Genomic DNA, 24,620 nt, shown 5'->3' with positions numbered 1-24,620 from the left:
TTTCAGGAAGCTGGAGTGTAAAAAAAACAAAAAAAAACAAAAAGGTTGTCAGAGTCGTAATTTGAAAACAAAATCTAGCACAGACACAGTATATAAGTATATATAAGCAATGGCTACTGAACACAAGCCAGAAATGCGCACAAAGGAATGACACTTCTAATGTGAACTCATGGAAAAGACACTGCAACAATTTGAATACTGTATTAGGCATTACAAAACTCTAAAAATAAACACATTTGTCTTCCAAAATCATGTCAAAGAAGTGGCATATGCAATCACTCCGTCCTGGGTGCTGGAATCAGCATCAGATTGGGTAAAGCCATCTATTTTGACATATGGTAAAAAGTAAATTAAGCTTGCTAATTTTATGGCAACAGCAATTGCTGAGACATTACTACATAATGAACCCAGGCTCATCAACAGGAGTTAACAACAACTGTGAATGCAATCTCCCACAGTACTTCAGTGCAGCACAGTAATGGAATATCCTTACAACAAAACTATAGATTTCTATTAGTCTGTGGATTTTACTGCAGTAAAAAACTGTTTCACATCCATGAAATGGGTAAAGCTGAAACCTGGTTACTTATGTTGTTTGGATATAGAAACTCATTACCAACCCACCTGGGAGGTGCAACATTAGATTTAAATAACGTTGTGGGGGATGTGAACTCTGGCTTTGTCGTCTGTAACACAGTCTCTTTCTCTGAGTTTCCAGTTCTGCCCTGCTGTACCTGTTTGTACAAAAAAGGAAAAAAATTATACAAAAAAGAACTAGAACCAAAGAAGAAGATCACAGCAATGTGACCACACAGAAGGCAATTTCTGTGAATACATCCAAATAAGAGATACAAATTACTATCAATGTATTACATTTCATTTAGAATATACAACACAAAATCATTTTACAGGAATTTGAAAAAAGGAGCCCTTCCAAATGGCAAAAAATACAACATAAAAAAAAATATAACCACCTGATAAAATTACATTCATTAGGCAGAAAGCTGCCTTACCAGCATTGCTGTATATAATGATATTGCATTACTGAGAAGTCACCTGTTTTAAAGACATACAGCTTAAAGGTTAAGAGTGGTAAAAGTAGCCGTTTTCCGACCTAAACAGAGGCAATTAGATGGAAGACGGCTAATTTTCTTTTTTGTTTCCAAAAATAATGAATGCCCTTTAGCTTTCAAGTATAATTAAAGGCAAAGAATTCTAGTGTTTTTGTAGTTTCCTGTGCAATGAAGTGAAATCCGCTGTTTACTCTAAACTACAAAGCAACTTTTCTTATGTAATAGAGGCATAGGGGTGTTTGTAGTTCAATTCAGGAGAGCAGTCTACGGTGACAGGTTGTTCCTCCATAGATACGATGCAGTCAGTGAACATTGTCACCTTAAAGTGGTTCTAAAGGGTCAAGGTTTTTTACCTTCAAGTATTCTTTGCATGAAAGTAAAAAATCTTCTGTTTGCAGTGGCCCTCCCAACAATTACCTGAGCCCCCTCCGATCCAGCAATGTTCTCGACAGCTTCTGCTGTCTTTGAACTCTTCCTCCTCATTGGCTGAGACAGCCAATGGGCTCTCGCTGCTGTCAATCACAGCCAGTGAGCCAATAAGGCACAGGTGTCAAACTGGCAGCCCTCCAGCTGTTGTCAAACTACAAGTCCCATGAGGCATTGCAAGATCGACAGTTACAAGCATGACTCCCAAAGGCAGAGGCATGATCGGACTTGTAGTTTCTCAACAGCTGGAGGGCCGCCAGTTTGACACCCCTGCAATAAGGAGAGAGCGAGGGGGTGGGGCCGAGCCGCTGCTGTGTGTCTATCTCTGACCCGCGTCATCTCTAAGACCGAGAACTAAGCGATCAATGACCGCCGATCACTCAGTTCTTGGTCTTAACTGAGCAGAGAGATGGTGGCTGTCAGTCACCGGCTCTCTGCTCCGCTCCTCCAGCACCCATTGGAGCTTCAGGCTGTGGAGAGGGCGGGAGTGGATGGCTCAGGCTTGCTGAGAGACTGAGCCAACTGCCTGTCCAGGCATATAGGTGGATCCAACCTTTAAAGTCATGATCTTTCCTGAGTCTGGACAGGCTGAGTGATGTCAGCCGACTGTGGACTTTAGTCTGCTGTTGGCTGAAATTGAGGCAAAGGAGTGCAGAATGAAGTGCACTCCTGTGACCCATAGGGGACGTATATCCAAAACATCTTTGCCTATACTTTTCCTTTAAGAAATTGTCCTCATAAAGACGGTAACAAATGATCATCATATTTGTACTAGTTTAAAAAAATTGAACAATTTTTTAAGCCACTAGATCAGCACCACAGCCAGGGAACTAGCATGTTCAGCAGAAGACATCAAAAGAAAAGTGGAAGCTTGCACAGTTCTCTCAAAACAGTTCTGTGTGCACAGGCTTTAAATTTACGTACAAATTAATCTTAGCACTAGTTCTCTGTATGAAATATATTTAAGATGCATTCAAATTACCTATGTATGGAGGGAATGAAGGCGAAGCAACAACAAAGTCAAATCTGCTCTGCTCCCTAAAAGTTCACATCAAACCCTGCATTCCAAATCATCCAAAAATGCTTCACTAACCAACATTAAAAACACAAATGCTTGTGTATTCTCAAGCAATAAGTTGGAATGGCTAAAGATAAAATCAATGTGCAATCAAAATTGTTCTAGAAATATCTATAAATGTAAAATGTCATGAAACATGAGCTTGTCGAGTTATTGATTGTATTGATGTAGCAGTGACAGGGTAAAGGGTGAGTTGGACCTCTGCAGAGACTGCTGTTCTCACACAGAACACAGCACTGAATTCTAAAAGTAAGATCTGCTGATTCATTTTTGGCTGCACAAGAATTTTGTCTTCAGCATTTCCCAAAAAAACAAAAAAAAAAACTTTAGTTTGGATTTACAGTTGAAGTCCAGCAAAAATATTTTGTCTTTTGGATAGTGGGGAAGAGTCAAAACCCCTGAACCATAAAGTGCTCAGGGCTGAACGCTTTTAAGTACATTCTTCACAGGGAAAATCTTGCATCTTCCATAGCATTTAGCCCTGGTTCACACCAGTGTAGCTTTGAAGTTGCACTACTTCAGCGTGATTTAAAGGCCAATGACTAATGCAATTTTAATGTGCGATTCATTGAGGCTTGCGACATTATTAAACAGATGTTAATGCAAGTCGCAATGAAATCACACAAACAGTGCAGGAACCTTTTCCAAAGTCGCAATAATTTGAACAGTTCCATTGCCGCAAATGGGGTGCGACTTGGCATGCGGTTTTGACCTGTCAAATCGCACAGATATGAACCAGGGCTTAGAAGCGATTGCATCAGATCTACTACAAGACCAGCAGAAAAGAGATCTAAGCAAGCTCTAACCTGCTTGTTTACATGCTGCATTGATGAATGCAAAAGCAGCTTGATACTCAGCCCTGATTCACACCAAATGCGGCTTTGAAATCGCGGTACTTCAGCAGAAAACTCATTACCAACCCACCTGGGAGGTGCAACATTAGATTAGATGCTGGTCAGTGCGATTTCATGTGCGGCTTGCTGACATCGGTGCAATTTCATGCATAGATGTCATTGCAAGTAACACAAGAAATCACCAACAACTAAGCAGGAACCTTTTTCAAAAGTGATGTCAGAGTCACAACAATTTGAACGGTTCCATAGGCACAAATCGGATATGAATTGTCATGCGATTTTGAACTGTCAAATCGCATTGGTGAGAATGGGGGCTCACTCATACAACACGGGATCTAAGAATATTAGTACCTGAAGTGGAGGAAAGCAAGGAGAACAGATGTGAGACACCACCAGAAGGCTGAAGACAGAGTGGAAGTGAATGATCCCCCTTCTTAAAGAGGAAAATGAAATTTGACCTATTATTTATAGGTTATAAAAAATAAACGAAGGTGAGCAGTTAGGGTAAATGGCGGACACAAAGGTGATCACGATCCAATATGTGAAGAATTGGGTAGGAGTCACAAGGAAGAGTCACTAGTGGTGGTGGTGGGGATTTACTAAAACTGGTTAACTGGTTAACACAAAACCCGGTGCAGCTGTACATAGAAACCAATCAGCTTTCAGGTTTTATAGTCAAAGCTTAATTGAACAAGCTGAAGTTAGAAGCCGATTGGCTACCATGCACAGCAGCACCAGATTCTGAGTGCACCAATTTTAGTAAATCTCCCCCTAAGAGACCGTACATATCTGTGGAACAATCTTATCACGAGCGCATGTGAAGATATCACTTATATTGATGTCATATTTTTAAGTCTTGTATTGTATTACGTAGGAATTTTTCAATATACAGGATACTTTTTTGTTCAGTAATTATACATGTAGAGAGCATGTTTTTTATTACTTGCTTTTATGGCAGCATGCCTATGCGGACCACACACGTGAGACATTGCTCCCCCCGCAGATAAGCAAAATCGTGTATTGTTTCAACCCATGTGGGTGCAACAAACATAAGTGTTCTATTTAGTGATCCTGTTGCTGGTTAGCTGATGTACTGTATATAGAGTAGATGTCTGTCTGTCTATTGAGCCTTCTAGAGTGAAGTGCGGTAGGGGGGGGAGTGCTAGGGCGGGGACAGTCATTGCAATGTGGTCATTGATCTTTCCAGAGTGGGGCAGTTCCTTTTCCTTCCAAGGAGTTTGTGAGTGTGGAGTACTCCGTTTGCCTCCGGCATCCAGAGTTTGGCAGTGTGAAGGAGCAGCAAGCCACCTTTTAAATGTTATCTTATTGTTTAATATAACGCTGAGAGATTTAAATGGAGGTTTTACATGTCATATGCACCCATGTCTCATTGGCTACCTGAGTACGTCAATATTACAAAAAATAAATAAGAATTTATATACATACATACAAACAAAAACTGAAGTTAGAAGCTGATTGGCTGCCATACACAACTGACCAGACTCTCCAAAGCGAAGACAATGTTACTTTCAGTATAGTGCCTAAGGGTCCGTACATAATGGCCTCTTTCAGATAATTGCACATCTCTAATTTTTTAACAACTGCCATTATAAAACACCAACATCTTGTGACCAGCTTTGTGTTCAACATAAAAGAACATTAATGTTGATGGCTTGTTGACATTCTATTATTATTCTTGCTAGGATTTCAGTATTGGAATGTTGCAGCTGGAGAAAAAAAATGCTATAAATATATTCCCCTGATTTATTCAAACATACTGTAATTTTATTTGTAGTTGAAGAGACTGGGAGCGCTTCTAGGCCCATCCGTAGTCGCTTCTGTTTTTCACAGTACGCCTTCCAAGTGTCTTCATTAAAACCATAATTGAAGTAATCTGAAAGGTCAGCACCTATAGTTGGAAGGAAAAAAAAAAACACAACATTTACCAAAAACAGAGTCTAATTTGCTAATTCCACCATTAAACATGGTTACTTTGCTTAGAAGACTCTATTAAAACGGGTTTAAAGGGTTGCTATCTTCACTTTTGTGGCCATTTAGAAAATGTTAGAACCTCCGTGAGATTTTGACTACTGTATGTGTACCCTAACAAGCTTTGACCAAAATTAATCTTTAATGTCTGAGTGTCCTGATACAGACAATTAACTAAGAATTCTTGACCTACACACTTGTGCTGGGTCAATGATTTGTTATAAAAGGGAGGCAATGGTAATGGGCACAAAACTCATACTCCCATTCTCATAGGTTCCCCTTCACATTGGACATTATATATCAATTCATTCCCTTCTGGACAACTTATAGGGAGAATCCCCAGTAGATTTACATGTTTCCCTTGTAGCTTCTGGGTGGGTTCTTGGCATCTAGAACAGTGTTTCTAAAACAGGGTTCCGCCGCAAATTCACCATTGTGGCGGATGTATATCCGCCCAATGGTGAATTCAATGTGCACTGACAGTGAGCACTGCTGTCTGTGACATCACTGCAGAGGGCAGATAAGGACAAAAGGAGAGCGTATGTTTTCCTCCCTCATCAGCAGCTAACCCTAACTGAACTCCACTGATCCCCACCAACTCACCTCTTCTGTCCATCCCAGGCACTTGACACCACCAGGAATGATCAGCGTACTAAAACCGTCATGTACCAGCAACTGCCCTCAGCAGCTCTGAATGAGGAAGAAACTAAACAGTACTACAACAGACCCCCTGTGCCCTGATCTGGTAACCCTCCTTCCGTGCTCTGCCCTGTTGATACCCTTGCTCCCTTCCCTGGTGACCCCTCTGCACCCTGACCTGGTGGATCCCCCCCCCCCAATGCCCTGACGACTCTGCTGTGCCCTGACCTGGTGACACCCCTGTGCCCTGACCTGATGATTCCTCCATGCTTTATACCTGGTGGACCCCCCCGTGCCCTGACCTGGTGACACTCTCCCCATGAACTGACCTGGTGACCCTCCTTGTGCCCTAACCTGGTGACCCCCCATCCATGCCCTGGGTCCCCCCCATGCCCTGATCTGGTGACACTCCCCGTGCCCCCTGACCTGGTGACTCCCCTGTGCTTTATACTTGGTGACACTCCCCCCATGCCCTGACCTAGTGACGACAACCCTGTGCCCTGACCTGGTAACCCCCCCGTGCCCTGCCCTGGTGACTTCCCCCTGACCTGGTGACTCCCCTATGCTCTGCCCTGGTGACACCCCTCTGCCCTGACCTGATGATTCCTCCGTGCTTTATACCTGGTGGACCCCCCCCGTGCCCTGACCTGGTGACACTCTCCCCATGAACTGACCTGGTGACCCTCCTTGTGCCCTAACCTGGTGACCCCCCATCCGTGCCCTGGGTCCCCCCCCATGCCCTGATCTGGTGACACTCCCCCTGTGCCCCCTGAACTGGTGACTCCCCTGTGCTTTATACTTGGTGACACTCCCCCCATGCCCTGACCTAGTGACGACAACCCTGTGCCCTGACCTGGTGACTCCCCTATGCTCTGCCCTGGTGACACCCCTGTGCCCTGACCTGATGATTCCTCGTGCTTTATACCTGGTGGACCCCCCATTCCCTGACCTGGTGACACTCTCCCCATGAACTGACCTGGCGACCTTCCTTCTGCCCTAACCTGGTGACCCCCCATCCGTGCCCTGGTTGCCCCCCCATGCCCTGACCTGGTGACACTCCCCCTGTGCTTTCTGACCTGGTGACTCCCCTGTGCTTCATACTTGGTGACACTCCCCCCATGCCCTGACCTAGTGACGACTACCCTGTGCCCTGATCTGGTGACACTCCCCCAGTGCCCCCTGACCTGGTGACTCAGCTGTGCTCTGCCCTGGTGACACCCCTGTGCCCTGACCTGATGATTCCTCCGTGCTTTATACCTGGTGGACCCCCCGTTCCCTGACCTGGTGACACTCTCCCCATGAACTGACCTGGCGACCTTCCTTGTGCCCTAACCTGGTGACCCCCCCATCTGTGCCCTGGTAGCCCCCCCCATGCCCTGACCTGGTGACACTCCCCCTGTGCCCCCTGACCTGGTGACTCCCCTGTGCTTTATACCTGGTGACACTCCCCCCATGCCCTGACCTAGTGACGACTACCCTGTGCCCTGATCTGGTGACTCCCCTGTGCTTTATACCTGGTGACACTCCCCCCATGCCCTGACCTAGTGACGACAACCCTGTGCTCTGACCTGGTAACCCCCCCCCCCCCCCCTGCCCTGATGACCCCCCCCCCCATGCCCTGACCTGGTGACACTCCCCCTGTGCCCCCTGACCTGGTGACTCCCCTGTGCTTTATACCTGGTGACACTCCCCCCATGCCCTGACCTAGTGACGACAACCCTGTGCCCTGACCTGGTAACCCCCCCTGCCCTGATGACCCCCCCCCCCGTGCCCTGCCCTGGGGACTTCCCCCTGACCTGGTGACTCCCGTGTGCCCTGCCCTGGTGACTCCCCTATGCTCTGCCCTGGTGACACCCCTGTGCCCTGACCTGATGATTCCTCCGTGCTTTATACCTGGTGGACCCCCCGTTCCCTGACCTGGTGACACTCTCCCCATGAACTGACCTGGCGACCTTCCTTGTGCCCTAACCTGGTGACCCCCCATCCGTGCCCTGGTTGCCCCCCCCATGCCCTGACCTGGTGACACTCCCCCTGTGCCCCCTGACCTGGTGACTCCCCTGTGCTTTATACTTGGTGACACTCCCCCCATGCCCTGACCTAGTGACGACTACCCTGTGCCCTGACCTGGTGACCCCCCCTCTGTGCCCTGCCCTGGTGACACCCTTGTTTAGTTTGTTGAAATTCATGTGTGCATATCCCAAATTCGACCAAAGCATCTGTGCAGAAAAAAAAAACAGCCCAAATTTCATGCTATTTCTAAAAATAATCATTGTTATATCAACAGCTTGCTGATCACACCGATGTTCCGTGAGCTGTAGATCTGAAAATCATTTCAGGGGTTCCCTGATTTTGCCAGGGGTTCCTCGAAGGCAAAAAGGTTGAGAAACACTGATTTAGAGTCAACCCTGTTTCCCTGAATAAGAGTGGTGAGATAGAGGTAAAAAAAAAAAGGGGGTAATGGATTTACAAGAATGATGAGCAGAGGGTGATGTTTTATCAGTATCATCTGTGGACACCATGGGGTTTATTCACTAAAGCTGGAGGGTGCAAAATCAGGCTCACTTCTGCATAGAAACCAATCAGCTTCCAGGTTTTATTACCAAAGCTTAATTAAGCAAGCTGAGATTAGAAGCTGATTGGTTTCTATGCAGAAGTGAGCCCGATTTTGGACTCTTCAGTGTTAGTAAATAAACCCTTCTGTAGATGACGTGCTAGTTAGGTGGTGTGCAATGTATTTCAAGTAATTTTAGTAGCCCCATTCTCAAAAATAACTATAATCAAAAACGTAAAACAAATGAAGTCCAACTAAATCATAGTGAATAAAAAAAAAAATGTCTGTTACGACTACACACAACTACAGAAATTTGTAAACAAGCATAAGCATGGCCACATACAACAATAGATCATTACCTGGTTTTCTCCAAGGCTTGTCCTCAAAGGAATCCAAGTCCACCTCCACTAGAGGAACACCATTAATACTGCCTGGGGCATCCAAATCTACTCCTTTGACCTTCCCACCTACAAAACAGAAAACAAAACAGTCTAATATATTTAATAAATTCTACCTGCCTACACAGTTGAATCTACAATGTTGTATTTTTGCAAACATATTTTGTAAATGAAACACATCAAAGTGGCACTAAAGGCTATACATTTTACCTTAATTCACAGCATTAGGTGGGAAAAACACTGCAGTACATTTCCTTTTTTAACAGTATGTACATAAAAGGAAACAGGAGTTACATTTCTGGATACTGGCATTTCCACCTTAACCACTAAAGCTCCAGAAGGTTTTACCCCCTTCATGACCAGGCCATTTTTTTCTATTCAGCACTGTGCTACTTTAACTGGCAATTGTGTGATCATGCAACACTGTACACAAATGAAATTTATATAATTTTTTTTCACACAAATAGAGCTTTCTTTTGGTGGTATTTGTTCACCACTGGGTATTTTACTTTTTATTATATAAATGCAAAATGACCTAAAATCTTAAAAAAAATACTTTCTACTGTTATAAAACATATCCAATGAAAAAAAAAATTCTTCATAATTTTATGCCAAAGTGTATTCTGCTATATGTCTGGTAAAATAAAAATCCCAATAAGTGTATATTAATTGGTCTGTGTGATAGCGTCTGAGGTCTGTAGGTTTAGTGTCTACATGGTATATATACTGGAATTTAAGCAGCTCTGATGCTATAATGGTAATGGCGGTGATCAGTAACTTATAATGGGACTGTGTTACTATGGCAGGCAATATGGCGCTAGCTGATGATGACTGGGAGGGACACTGACTGACACTGATATCAATAGTGACACTAATAACCATGGCCAATACCGTACACTGTCATTGTACTGACACTGGTTGGGAAGGGGTTAACATCTAGGGGCAACCAAAGGGTTAACTGTGTACCTAACAATATGTAATATGTGCTGCTTTTAGGAATAGATGTGGCTGTTTTTTTCTCCCTGCTTTCAGAGAGAAAAAACAGCCACATTGCTGCTTTCTGTACAGAGCCGTGTGTTGTTAGTAAACGCAGGGCTCTGGGCTGTGACTGGCTAAGACGATCACCAGGCCGCGACCATAAATCATTGGCCGGGACTTGCTGACTGACTTGTGCTGTACTGAATAACAGCACAGATCGGGTGGGGTCCCACGCCCCATATACCCGTAAATGCTGGATCCAGTATAGAAGGGCCGCCCACAGTAAAAGTACAGTGAGCGGTCCTTAAAGCGGAGCTCCAAACAAAAAGGGGAAGTTCATCTTTAAACATTGGTCCCCCACTCCCCATTAAGGATTGGCACCTTCAGGGAGCGGGTACCCGAAATTGGCAGGTACCCGCTCCCACTTCCGCTGTGATCACCTAGCTGATCGGAAGTTGTCCTCCTACCCTCCCTCCCTGTAGTCTTCTGGGACACGAGAGGTCACAGAAGACGATGGGGCCATTCAGGAAGCGCAGCGCTACTCGCGCATGCGCAGTGGCCCCCCGGCTGTGAAGCCGCAAACTGTCACAGCCCACACTGAAGATGCCGACACCTGGAACACAGGACGGCCGGTGAAACAGGCTGCGGGGAGGACACCATGGGATCGTGAGACAGGTGAGTGGCTGTTTTTTTTAAAAGTCAGCAGCTACAGTTTTTGTAGCTGCTGACTTATTTTTTTACAGTGTGAGTGGAAGATTCTAAAGGTTCTTTTTATTTGTAAAATAACAAGCATGTCTATACTTATCTGCTGTGTACAGTGGTTTTGCACAGAGCAGCCTGGATCCTCCTCAGGTCCCCCGCAGGCTCTCCTGGCACCTCCTGTTTGTAGGGTGCCCCCACAGCAAGCAGCTTGCTATGGGGGCAACCACTGCTCTGTGTGTCCATTCACACACGGAGCAGTGGCTTGGCCCCACCCCTTCTCTCTCCTCACTCACTGACTGGCTATGATTAACAGCAGCGGGAGCCAATTTGCTGTATCAGCCAATGAAGAAGCAGAGACCTAGGAAAGCTGAGGCTGTCATTCACATAGCTGGATCACGACGAGGCTCAGGTAAGTATTGAGGGAGCTGGGGGCACTGCTGCACACAAAAAGGTTTTTTTACAAACCTTCAGCCTTTACAATGACTTTATTTGGTCAAAAATTAATGTCAGGCAGCTAGTGGGAAAAAAAAACAAAAAAACAAAAAAAAAAAAAAACACAGAAAGAAACAAATACTGTCAAGTAAATACTGCAATTGAGCTAAAACGGGGAACTTTCTTCAGTTAATGTTCTTCCGTGTTCTTTGTAATGAAAGCAAGATTTTCAGAGATAAGCTAACAAGGTCATTAGACGTAAACTTCAGGTTTTGTAACTGAGAAAGTTTAAAAAAAAGATGTTTTTACATCTGGCTGTATAATAGACATTGTGAGAAGAGGTTGAAGAGAGTTGAGAGGTTACAGAAGTTTCCATGCAAAAGTAGAAAGAGGAGAGAAGGGTAAGTGCTAGTAGGAAACACTGGAATCTACTTTCCTGTGTATTTTTCACTAGTAGTTAAACGAGCAGGACATTAGGATTAAAAATTCCTATGACAGGCATCATCCATGACAGAAACTTTAAAAAAACCAATCTAGTATAGGCTTATATAAAAATATTAATATACAGTCTTAAGGGTCAATCCACTCAAAGTGCTATTTTGGTTAGGTGGAGCCTGATGTGATGATTCAGACAATGAATTGCGACAGTGAGAACTCCCTTAGAACTTTAGCTGGAAGTTTGGGGGTTTTTCAGCTCCTTCTTTTGCATTCACTATAACATAAAATAAAGAAAATCCATAAAGGACAAGGGGAACCCCCATAACGGCCACATCACGAGTGCACACTTTGGAACTCAAGCACATAAACTTCTTGAGAGGTATAAGAAACTCTCAGATGTTTGATTCTCCAGCACCAACAAAAAAGGGAAATATTAGTTCTGAATCAAATTGCTCTTGAACTAGTTTACTGGCACATCCAAAGTGAAGAAGTTAAAAAACTGATGTCTGCAGTGACAGCCTAGAGCTTGTTTCTGTTTTTTATTAGCTGACTTAGTTCTGTACTGTAAAACCGATCCTACAAGGATCATGGCTGCCATAATTCCATGCAGCAGCACAATAAATAACGACTGGATGATGAGTGGCAAGAGCTCAGGGAACATCCATTCTCTAGTCTCCTCCACAGGAGTGTGCTTAGTGCTTCCAATTCAGAGCTGTCAGAATACTGGCTAGAAAGCCAGGTAAAAAGCATATGGATCACAGTCCTGTGCTTGGTTGGCTGTAGCAGAGGACGGGGAGACTTTGTGGGCACAAAAGACCCTGAAAAAAAATAAAAAAGACCTTTCAATTGTTCAGTTGCCCAATGCTATCAAACGGGGGTTGTTTTAGTAATAAAGTTCTAAAAAAAAAAAAAATTAAAAATGTTTTTTTAAATAGAAATAAATAAAAATAGCAAAAACGTTAAGCACCCACTGATGGCTGCATAGAAAAAGAAAGAAAAAATATACACTGTAGAAACGATCAGGCAGATGTATAGATATCAGCAGACGACAACTATTGTAACATCCCTTCTGTACGTTACAGAGAACCAACAAGAAAAAAAACATCACACAGAGCACACCACAACTTTCATATACAATTTTTAATCCTTGAAAATAGCTTACCGGCTGGTCCATAAATTCTACCTCCAGTTTTAATGTTCAAGTTAACAGGGGCAGTACCATAGCTCCTAAAACATAAAAAAAGCCATAAGAACAGATGTCCTACACATGTCTGCAATGAACACCAGCTATCTAGAATGGTTGGTAATGTGTTACCTACCCATACTGAGGTGCTGTTTTAATATCTCCAATAGTAACATGAACATCGTCATCATCATCATCACTATCACTGTCACTGTCATCTTCGGTCTCTGTCACCTTGAACAATTATCAAAACAAATAAGATTAAACACATTTCTCTTTGTACAATATAGAATGCTGTGTAAGACTATGCCCTGGTTCACACCAGTGCAACTTGCGATCTGACAGTTAAAAATTGCATGACAAGTCGCACCCTATTGTCAGCAATGGAACCATTCAAATCAGTGCCACGCCAATTTGAAAAAAAAAAAAAAAAAAAAAAAAAAAAAAAAAAAGGTTCCTGCTCTGTTTTTTTAAATGAGGCTGCACAGATGTCAGCCAAGTCACACCTGATATAGCACTGATCTGCAGCTTTGAAATCATGTATCTATTTGATATGTACCTATTTCTTTTTGTTTTTAAAAGTGTAACTATAGTCAGAAAATTAAGTCCTGATAGATCACTTTATGTTGGCCTGCTTTGCAGGTATGGCTATGTAAAATATGAAAAAAAACGGCCTATGCTGTTTAAAATCCATTAATGCATTGTCTCGCCCTGTTCTCTACATGCTCATTCTTGGCACTGTGCATAAAATCAAAGCCACGAGAGGCCGATCAGCTGACAGCTTTAAGATTTACAGTTGCTGAAGGGGGAAGAAAGCAACCAGGAGCAATGCTGGAGTCAACTTACAGCACACACTAATATTGGTAGCATAATTATTAATGTGGAATGTATGTTTTTTGGTTACAGAAAATGACACAGAATTAAGAGAAGTTTTTGTTTTTTTTTCTTTTAAGAAATCATACTTACCTAGGTGGATGCAGCACTGGTCCAATGCTGCATGTGTCTCGCACTGGCTCTAAGACTGAGAACTGAGCGATCAAATACCACTCCCTCAGTTCTCAGTAAGTAGAGAGCTGGTGTGTGTCAGTCACAGCTGTCTACTTACTGTGCCCCTGCAATGCTCACTGGAAAGCTGAGCTGTGGAGGGGGTGGAAGAAGCTGGCTCAGACGCTCAGCGGATCACTGAGAGGCTCTGCCAGGTGCTGGTCCAGGATCCTGGGTGGATCTCGACCATACAGCTTTCCCCAGCCTGGACTGGTTTTGTGACGGCTGAAAAACGGGACACAAGAGTGCAGAACAAAATGCATTTCTGTGATCCACAGTAGATGTACAGCCAAACAAACTTTAAGGACCCAAAATGATCCAATAAGAGCAATTCTCATCAATACTTTCATACTGCAATTTGTGTCCCTTATGTTTTTCCTTTGAACACAGTGCAAGTGAGAATGTCCTTCAAAGCACAATAATGCAATGCATCTTCCTGTATGAATTTTGGGAGAACAAGCTCTATACCTTGAACGCTACTCCCTCCTTGAACCAATCAATCACCATATAGGCTGCAGTCATCTATGCAAGTACTTTTTTCATAACGACTATCACTACAAGCTTGCTTCCCAGAAAACACCAAACTTAACATTACTTGTTAATTGGGACATTACCGGTTTTGCAACACCATTTTCAGTAGTTTCAGCTTCAACACTGGTTACTGGATGAGAGCTAAAGAATATAAACACAACAAAACAGAATGTGATAAAACAGGAGGATTACACAAATTAACTTACAAAGAGAAAAAAACTAATATTGCAAAATGCACTAACAAAGGACAACCAGAGTTCACATTTCTTCACTGCAGAGTAGAAGGTAATGGCATGTTTGTTGTTATAATTACTGTCAAACAGAAATGCTCCTGCGCTTGGGGATGGACTCGATGCAGGCTACAACCACATTAAGAATGTCCTGGAACATGCACACCTTGCTGCCCTCAGGGCACTGAGGAAAGAGGCAAGTCCTCAAAACGCGTCAGTCTATTGGATGTCTACACTCCCTATTGCGGACTGTTACTCAGCGTAGTGTTGACCAAGCTGTTCTTTTATGATGTGCCTTGACTTTATTGTCGTTTGTGAGTACAACACCTACTTTTATTTCTTATTAAACATTTTTTATGGTAATGTACTAGGCCTGTGCGCCCTCTATTTGTTCTTTCCTCGTTCATTAAAATTACTGTGCCTGCTCTTTGCTTATCAAGTCAAAAGACATGACAACACATATAATTAAAGTGAAGTCCAGGATTTTTTTTTTCTCTGTTTGGTTCAGATAATTTACCTTTAAAAGTAGATGTAAAGCCTTAATTTTTACTTTAATGCATTCTGTGCGCTAAAGGTTAAAATCCTTCTGTGACTGGAATCCTCCCATTCCCCCCATACTTACCTGAGCCCCTATGGGGGCACTGGATGAAGAAGAGGAACATGGAGAGCCAGCAGGGGGACTGAGAAAAGGAGGATTGGGGCTACTCTGTGCAAAACCATTGCACAGAGCAGGCAAGTATGACATGTTTGTTATTTAAAAAAAATAAATGAAGCTTTACAATCACTTTAATGCTGGTTATACTATGTTTGGGAGATTGCTGGGGATCCTAAAAGTCTAGTTGTATTAATTCAAGACACTACCATCAACTTTGACCTTGTGACTCCGCTGGTGTTAGTTCCAGCACTTGTACAATAAAGGATAAGGTCACTTATTCTCCCCCTCATTAATATATAATGACTTATGCTAGAGTAGTACATCGAGCACTGGAAGTTAGCTGCACCAATCATTTGTACGAAACATTCTTTTCTAGAGCTCCACTCTAATGTGAGGGTCCCTTAAAAGTTCAATTTAGTTATAAACAAATGAATACAATTCTCACCTTGTTATATCCTCTTCATCATCATCGGGCCCTGCAGCTTCATTTTCATCTACAAAAGAATACAAAATAAAAGCATACCAGTCACCTTCAATGGACGTGAAACATTTTTGTACAAAGTAAACCTCATTAGACCTAGTGTGAAAAATAGAAGGGGACAAGTTTCTTCAAGCAACATAACTATTTTCAGATTCTTCCATCTCCTGCACTACAAGCTCATCCATTTCTGGTATCTACAGGCAACACAGACCTGTTCCTCTGGATCTCATATCAAATGCTTATGTACAGCATAGATGGGAAATAAGAAAGAATACATTATTAGTCAAACACTGGGTTAATATTTTGATTCAGAGGAAGTATTATTAGATATAACAAATAATAAAGGATGGTTTAGAGTTGTCTAACTGTAGTTACAGTGAAAATGGTATAATGGTTAATTCTGGCCCAAATATTTTCTTTAGAATAAGTGGGGAAGGATAAGAAACAGGAAGGAAGTGAGAAGAACCCTGCACCCCCACATGACAGCAATAAATACCTGACTGAGGTTGTAACCCTTTGCCACGCTACTAGAAAAATGTTTAATGCTGTATCCCCTTGGGGCAACTACCCCTCACTTTTATTCTGTCACACACCGGACAGAATTTCCACATATGGGATCCGTGCTTTATAAAGTCAGGGAAAATTGCTTTTATAGTACGATTCAAGTGTTTAACTGGAACAGAGGGATTCTACAACTTTCACACCTCCCATCCTGTTCTTGGATGATTAACATTATAAACTAAATGGAGACTGGATAAAGGGTGTCAGTGCCAGCTAAGGGGGTTGATATACTAAAGGCAATTAGTCTGTGCACTCTACAAATGCAGTTGCTCCAGAGCTTAGCAAATGAGCAGAAGCTCTGCTGACTTCCATCATCCAATCATGTGCAGGCAAAAATGCGGTTTTTAATTTTCCTTGCATGTGACTGGGTATTCTTGGCAAAGGGAAGCTTTACCTCATTTACTATGCTAGGAGCAACTGCCCTTGCAGAGTGCAATTGCACTTTCCAAAGTGCACAGTCTATTTGCCTTTAGTAAATCAACCCCTACGTGTATATAAATGCTTGGTGTATCGTCCTGACAATCCTTGGAATTGAAGATGTGGCTTGCAGAAGTTAAAAACAAACATCTCCAACATTACAGAACAAGTCCAGTTCAACATAACTAACCACTACTGGATATACCATGACCGAGATCTCCAACATTACAGGGCAAGTCCAGTTCAATGTGAATAACTACTACTAGATAAAGGAGAACTTTCATAGACATACAAAGCTTATGGTGGTCATACAAGGTGCGATAAAACTGAACCATTCTGACACGCCTCAAAAATTACAGATGTGGCATGCAAAAGTTAAAAAACAACATCTCTGACATAATAGAACAAGTTCATTGCAATGCGATTAACCACTCCTGGATATACCAGGGCCTGGATCTTCAACATTACAGGACAGGTCCAACTGAGTGTGACTACTACCAGATAAATGAGAGCCTTCACAGACATTCAAAGCTTATGGAGGCCATACACGTGTGCTAAAACTGTTGATGTCCAAAGCAACTGAACACCGATTGAACACAACAAAAATTACATGGCTGAAAAAAAAAAAAAAATCTAACTGGGTCAATTCATGTATTTTTCAAATCCTTGCAAATCATCTATTACTGATCCACGTGTATGTATAAGGGCACAAAAACACCATCTATCAACCCTGAATGATCATTTTATTTTGCAGTCACAAGCAATCAACTTGGGTTGATCAAAGCTGTCACTATGTTGCTTATTGCTCATCAATGCCATTTTTGTCTTGCTCAGGGATGTCCAAATTTGCTAATTTTGGTAAATTGAACATTGATCATTCAGTATACACTATATGGCCACTACAAGCCAATCAAAAGAACAAAGTAACACATTGCATAAACACAAGATATTTTCATTTACATGAGCAACCCTGTTCAGTGATCACAGTTGGCTGTATTTACCTATAGGTCTGTCCGCGCGCCCCCCCCCCCCCCCCAACAACCAGATTCACACCTTCACTGAGAATTAGAAGAATTTGGATGGCAGTTGTATGAGAAAATAAAAGTTAGCAAATATTACTCTGGGATTCCAGAACACTGACAAACAACATATCATTTCCATGAGAGAAAATTGAAGCCGTGTGCTACATACAGTCATGGCCAAAAATACTGGCACCCCTGCATTTCTGTTAGACAATTCCCCACTTCGCCCAGAAAATTGTTGCAATTACAAATGTTTAGGCATTCTCATGTTTATTCCTTTTGTTTGTATTGGTATGAGACAAAAAAGTGGGAACAAAAAGCCAAATCTGACATATTCCTTCCAAGACTCCAAAAATGGACTGGACAAAATTATTGGCACCTTCTCAAAACTGTAAGAAATAATCTATTTCAAAGTTTGTTACAGTTGAGCTTTTATTTACAAATTACAGGAGAATTACATTTAGCAGGTGCTGACAATATAGAAATCACACGGGCAACCAGTTAAAATGGTGAAACATTGACTCAACTTTTCTGTTGTCTGTCTGTGTGTCACATGGAGCATGGAGCAGAGAAAAGAGAAGCAAATAATTGTCTGAGGATTTGAGAACAAAATTTGTGGAAAAGGATGGACAATCTCAAGGTTACAAGTCCATCTCCAGAGATCTATATGTTTCTGTGTCCACTGTGAGCAACATTGTCAAGAAGTTTACAGCCCACGGCACTGTAACTAATCTTCATGGACAAAAGAAAAAGAAAATGATCAAAGATTGCAATCAGGGCTTGTTCGAATGGTGAATAAAGAACTTTGATCAACATCCAGACAAATTCGAGCTGACCTTCAGGCACAAGGTACAACTGTGTCAGCTCACACTATACATCTCCATCTGAATGAAAAGGAACGCTATGGTAGGAGACCCAGGAGGACCCCACTGCGGACATAGAAACATAAAAAAGGCAGAGGCGGAGTTTACCAAAACATACCTAAGGAAGCCAAAATCCTTTTGGGAGAATGTGATGTAGACAGAAAAAACAAAATTTTAGCTTTTTGGTAAAGCCCATCATTCTACGGTTTTCAGAAAAAGCAATGAGTGCTTTTAAAAAAAATAAAAGTAAAGAATACTGTCCCTATAGTCAAAGATGGTGGAGGTTCACTGACGATTTTGGGTTGCTTTGCTTCTCCAGGCACTTGATGTCTTGACCGTCTGCATGATATTAGAAAATCTGAAGACTACCAGAGAATTCTGGGGTGCAATGTAGGACCCAGTGTCAGAAAGCTGGGTCTCTGTCAGAGGTCATGGGTCTTATAGCAGGACAATGACCCAAAGCACATGACAAAAAGCACCCAGAAATGGTTTCAATCACTGGAGAATACTGAACTGGCCAGCAATGAGTCCATATCTCAATCCCATAGAGCACCTGTGGAGAGATCCCAAAACAGCAGCTGGGTAAAGGAACCCTTCCAATCTGAGAGACTTGGAAAAGTGGCCTAAGATTCCAGTTTAGAGGTGTAAGATACTCATTGATGGTTACAGGAAGCAATTGATTTTAGTTATTTCTCCAAGGGGTGTGCTACCAAATATTACATTTAGATTCCAATAATTTTGCCCAGTTTATTTCTGGAGTTTTGGATGGAATGTGTCAGATTTGGCTTTTTGTTTCTACACTTTGTGTCATACCAATACAACCAAAATAAAGAAACAAGAGAATGCCTAAACATTTGTAAATGCAACAATTTTCTGGGCGAAGTGGTGCATTATCTGACAAAAATGTAGGGGTGACAATATTTTTGGCAATGACTGTAGTTGTATAGTATAGTTGTTGGTATAGCTATATAGTTCTGTCTATACCAATTCCATTGATAAAAGTATCTGACAACACATTTTAATTTCTAGTCATAAAATAGCACATGAACTGCTTTTGTACACAAGTGTATTATGTTTGCTGTGGAGCGCCATGGTAGTTCATTGATTCTTCCTGTCAGTATATCTGCTTGCTAGTACATCCCTTACAAGCAAGTAGATATTCTGACAGATCTGCAGGAGACCTGCATGGCACCAGCGATCTGCAGATTGCTGGTGCAATGCTTTACATGCTCCTGCAGACAATAATAATAATAAATGAATAAATGTATTTAAAAAAAATGAATAAATCATTTATTTTTACTAAAAGTTGAACTTATCCTTTAAAGATTTTATATCTTGTGATAGGGGGTAGTATATGCCCTCAAATGTCCACTGTATATATATATACATATATATATACACACACACACAGTCAGGTCCATAAATATTGGGACATCAACACAATTCTAACATTTTTGGCTCTATACACCACCACAATGGATTTGAAATGAAATAAACAAGATGTGCTTTAGCTGCAGACTGTCAGCTTTAATTTGAGGGTATTTACATCCAAATCAGGTGAACGGTGTAGGAATTACAACAGTTTGCATATGTGCCTCCCACTTGTTAAGGGACCAAAAGTAATGGGACAATTGGCTTCTCAGCTGTTCCATGGCCAGGTGTGTGTTATTCCCTCATTATCCCAATTACATTGAGCAGATAAAAGGTCCAGAGTTCATTTCAAGTATGCTATTTGCATTTGGAATCTGTTGCTGTCAACTCTCAAGATGAGATCCAAAGAGCTGTCACTATCAGTGAAGCAAGCCATCATTAGGCTGAAAAAACAAAACAAACCCATCAGAGAGATAACAAAAACATTAGGCGTGGCCAAAATAACTGTTTGGAACATTCTTAAAAAGAAGGAATGCACCGGTGAGCTCAGCAACACCAAAAGACCCGGAAGACCACGGAAAACAACTGTGGTGGATGACCGAAGAATTCTTTCCCAGGTGAAGAAATCACCCTTCACAACGGTTGGCCAGATCAAGAACACTCTCCAGGAGGTAGGTGTATGTGTGTCAAAGTCAACAATCAAGAGAAGACTTCACCAGAGTGAATACAGAGGGTTCACCACAAGATGGAAACCATTGGTGAGCCTCAAAAACAGGAAGGCCAGATTAGAGTTTGCCAAACGACATCTAAAAAAGCCTTCACAGTTCTGGAACAACATCCTATGGACAGATGAGACCAACATCAACTTGTACCAGAGTGATGGGAAGAGAAGAGTATGGAGAAGGAAAGGAACTGCTCATGTTCCTAAGCATACCACCTCATCAGTAAAGCATGGTGGTGGTAGTGTCATGGCGTGGGCATGTATGGCTGCCAATGGAACTGGTTCTCTTGTATTTATTGATGATGTGACTGCTGACAAAAGCAGCAGGATGAATTCTGAAGTGTTTCGGGCGATATTATCTGCTCATATTCAGCCAAATGCTTCACAACTCATTGGACGCTGCTTCACAGTGCAGATGGACAATGACCCAAAGTATACTGCAAAAGCAACCAAAGAGTTTTTTAAGGGAAAGAAGTGGAATGTTATGCAATGGCCAAGTCAATCACCTGACCTAAAACCGATTGAGCATGCATTTCACTTGCTGAAGACAAAACTGAAGGGAAAATGCCCCAAGAACAAGCAGGAACTGAAGACAGTTGCAGTAGAGGCCTGGCAGAGCATCACCAGGGATGAAAGCCAGCGTCTGGTGATGTCTATGCGTTCCAGACTTCAGGCTGTAATTGACTGCAAAGGATTTGCAACCAAGTATTAAAAAGTGAAAGTTTGATTTATAATTATTCTGTCCCATTACTTTTGGTCCCTTAACAAGTGGGAGGCACATATGTAAACTGTTGTAATTCCTACACCATTCACCTGATTTGGATGAAATACCCTCAAATTAAAGGTGACAGTCTGCAGTTAAAGCACATCTTGTTCGTTTCATTTCAAATCCATTGTGGTGGTGTATAGAGCCAAAAATGTTAGAATTGTGTCGATGTCCCAATATTTACGGACCTGACATACACACACACACACATATTATATATATATATATATATATATATATATATATATATATATAGACAAAGTGGGCTCAGATAGGATTAAAGAGCATTTATATAAGATTAGTGTGTGGTATGAAAAACATTTTTTCAACAATACATTTCCAAAATGTACACAATAAGGACTATTGAGGTCTTCAATTCTAGGGAATAGAAGTGTATAAAAATCATTAGAGGGGCAGTAATAAAGTAAGAGAACTCAGTAAAAAAGAATAATGGTGGATCCATGAGCTTGGATCTTTGGCCCCTACAGGTCTTAATAAAAAATTTGATGTCACTTGTTTTCTTAGTAACTATTAAATACAAAGATATATGGTAGTTAGTATTATGACCAATAGAAAATGGAGGGACAGTTTCATTAAATTAGTGTAGGATGGTGGTACTAATAGGGATGTATAGATATATAATCCTAGATATATAAATATACATGTACAGAGGATTTAGATATGCATATCATTTTATTTAATTGCATTAATTTTATTATTATTAATAGAATTAATTTGTCAGTTATAATATAGCTCACATTTACATAAGAGCAATATTTTTTAAAAGAGTAATTAAATATTTTAGTACATAATTATTACTATTTTATTTTCATTTGTATATAATGGCATTCCATAACACCTTACAGCACGGGGGTCAAACTGGTGGCCCCTCCAGCTGTTGCCAAACTACAAGTCCCATGAGGCATTGGAAGGCTGGCAGCTACAAGTACGACTCCCAAAGACAGAAGCATGATGGGACTTGTTTTGCAACAGCTGGACGGCTGCCAGTTTGACATCCCCGCCTTACCAGTTATGTGCATGGTATGAATTTATTAATGATGGATATACATTAAAGACCAGTTATATGTATAGAGTGCACATCGGCATCAGTAGTTTCCAATTACACCCCGGTATACACCGGGGTGTAGTTAAATAAGTACCAGTTTAGTAGATAGGAGTATGGTACTATTAAATTATAGCAGGCATTCTTACCCAAGGAAAATGGCACATTCAGATGTGGGGGAGATGTGGACTACAATAAAATGGCGCCAATGTATCCCTATATGTATGAAGAGCAAGTTGACATCCAAAAGAATCCCCCTGAGGAAGCCTCGTGACCCTGCGGCATAACGTGTAGGGGAGGGGCATATGACATCACAATGCTCTACACGTGAATAGGAGTGATCCATGCATGGAGTGAGGATACATGATTGAATACTCAAATGGAGGAGAGGAGTAATTGGAGAGATTTGGAGCAATTTATCCTTTTGGAGTATCATATTTGGTGCCTGAGGGACAGGCGCTTAGTGATTATACTATAATAGTAAGGTCAGTTGATCCCAGGCAAGAGGACATCCAGTAGAGGGTGACCACACTGGCATCAAGTATTGGAGCACTTAATGGTGATGACAGTAAGGGATACTAAGAAAAGATTAAGATTTGAAGATTGGACTGTTGTTTTCAGACTATAATTGTCTGCCCACTGTAATTATTTAAAGAAATGCAGAAGTTTTTTTAAGGATTATAATTTTCTATGATGAAATAAGATGGTTGTATGCACGTTGATTTATTTATACACAGTGGATATAAAAAGTCTACACACCCGTTAAAATGTCAGGTTTCTGTGATGTCAAAAAATGAGACAAGGAAATAAATTAAGAACTTTTTCCACCTTTAACCACCTCCCGTCCGGCCATTGCAAATAAATGGCCAGACGGTGGCAGTGCAGGGGCAGGTGGCCATTTATAAACGGCCTCTCCGCCCCCTGCTTGTGCACGCTTCCTGGGAGCGCGGAGCACAGCGATCCGGTGCCCGCTGTGTCCTCCGTACACAGTGGAACACTTGATCGTCGTACGGGACATCTGTGAGAGTTCCTGATCATGCGATCACCGATTGGCCAATCACATGCACAGTAGTAAGCAAGATGTCACTTGTGACATCATTGCTTACTACGTGTGAAATCTGTGAATGATCACAGAGGTCTTATGGTACAAGGCTATTCACAACAGCCTTGTACCATGTGACAAGCTGTGACCAATCACTGCTCACACAGTATTTCTCAATGGCTGCAAGAACGCAGCCAGAGAGGAGTAATGATTGCTTTTACAGCCTTTATGGGTGTAAAAGCAATCAGTGTAAAAAAAAAAATCTTCATCACCCCCCCTTAAGTAGTACAGTGTCCCCATGGTGACACTGTACTGCTAGGGTGACAGTATGTAAAAAAAAAAACAAATATAAAAATAATAAAAATGTAAAAAAAAAAATTTTTAAAAATGTTTTGGTAATAAACTAATTGGGTTTTTTTTTTTTTACTGAAAAGGTAACTCAATAAATTTTGGCAAAGATTTATGATGAAATATTATTTATTTGCAAAATTTTATAAGAGAAAAAACTTTTTTTCAAAATATTTGGACGTTTTCATTTATATAGCAAAAAAAAATAAAAATACCTGTGGTGAATAAATACCACCAAAATAAAGCTTTATCTGTCTCAAAAAAAATGCTAAAAAATTCATATGGGTACAGTGTTGCATGACCGCGCAATTGTCATTCAAAATGTTATAGCACTGAAAGCTGAAAATTGGCCTGGACAGGAAAGGGGTAAAAGTGTCCGGACAGGAAGTGGTTAATGTAACCTATAAACTGTACAACTCAGTTAAACAACAAACTGAAATCTTTCAGGTGGAGGGGAGTCAAAATAAAAAACGAATATAATATGGTTACATAAGTGTGCACACCCTTAAACTAATACTGTGTTAAAGCACCTATTGATTTTCTTACAGCACTCAGTCTTTTTGGATATGAGTCTATCAGTATGGCACATCATGACTTGGCAATATTTGCCCACTCTTCCTTGCAAAAACACTCCAAATCTGTCAGATTGCGAGGGCATCTCCTGTGCACAACCCCTCTTCAGATCACCCCACAGATTTTCCATCGGATTCAGGTCTGGGCTTTGGCTGGGCCATTCCACAACTTTAATCTTCTTCTGGTGAAGC

The 24,620-nt window shown here is 41.6% G+C and overlaps 1 protein-coding gene across 3 annotated transcripts in view; it reads right to left on the bottom strand.

Moving 5' to 3' along the window:
* Window positions 1–24,620, bottom strand: part of FIP1L1 (factor interacting with PAPOLA and CPSF1) — a 104,672-nt gene that overhangs the window by 77,563 nt on the left and 2,489 nt on the right. For all 3 annotated transcript variants that reach the window (XM_089669247.1, XM_089669249.1, XM_089669248.1), the window contains exons 2-8: window positions 15,647–15,695; window positions 14,400–14,457; window positions 12,878–12,975; window positions 12,721–12,785; window positions 8,970–9,077; window positions 5,210–5,340; window positions 625–734 (exon numbers count right to left, since the gene is read on the bottom strand). In XM_089669247.1, the coding sequence (XP_089525373.1) occupies window positions 625–734; window positions 5,210–5,340; window positions 8,970–9,077; window positions 12,721–12,785; window positions 12,878–12,975; window positions 14,400–14,457; window positions 15,647–15,695 (619 nt within the window). The remainder of the gene's footprint in view (window positions 1–624; window positions 735–5,209; window positions 5,341–8,969; window positions 9,078–12,720; window positions 12,786–12,877; window positions 12,976–14,399; window positions 14,458–15,646; window positions 15,696–24,620) is intronic.

Source organism: Staurois parvus, unplaced genomic scaffold, assembly GCF_062004578.1.
Source record: "Staurois parvus isolate SC_StPar_1 unplaced genomic scaffold, SC_StPar_1.0 ptg000071l, whole genome shotgun sequence".
Taxonomy (NCBI): domain Eukaryota; kingdom Metazoa; phylum Chordata; class Amphibia; order Anura; family Ranidae; genus Staurois; species Staurois parvus.
The sequence above is the reverse complement of the archived record's forward strand: the minus strand, read 5'-3'. Positions and strand labels throughout refer to the sequence as shown.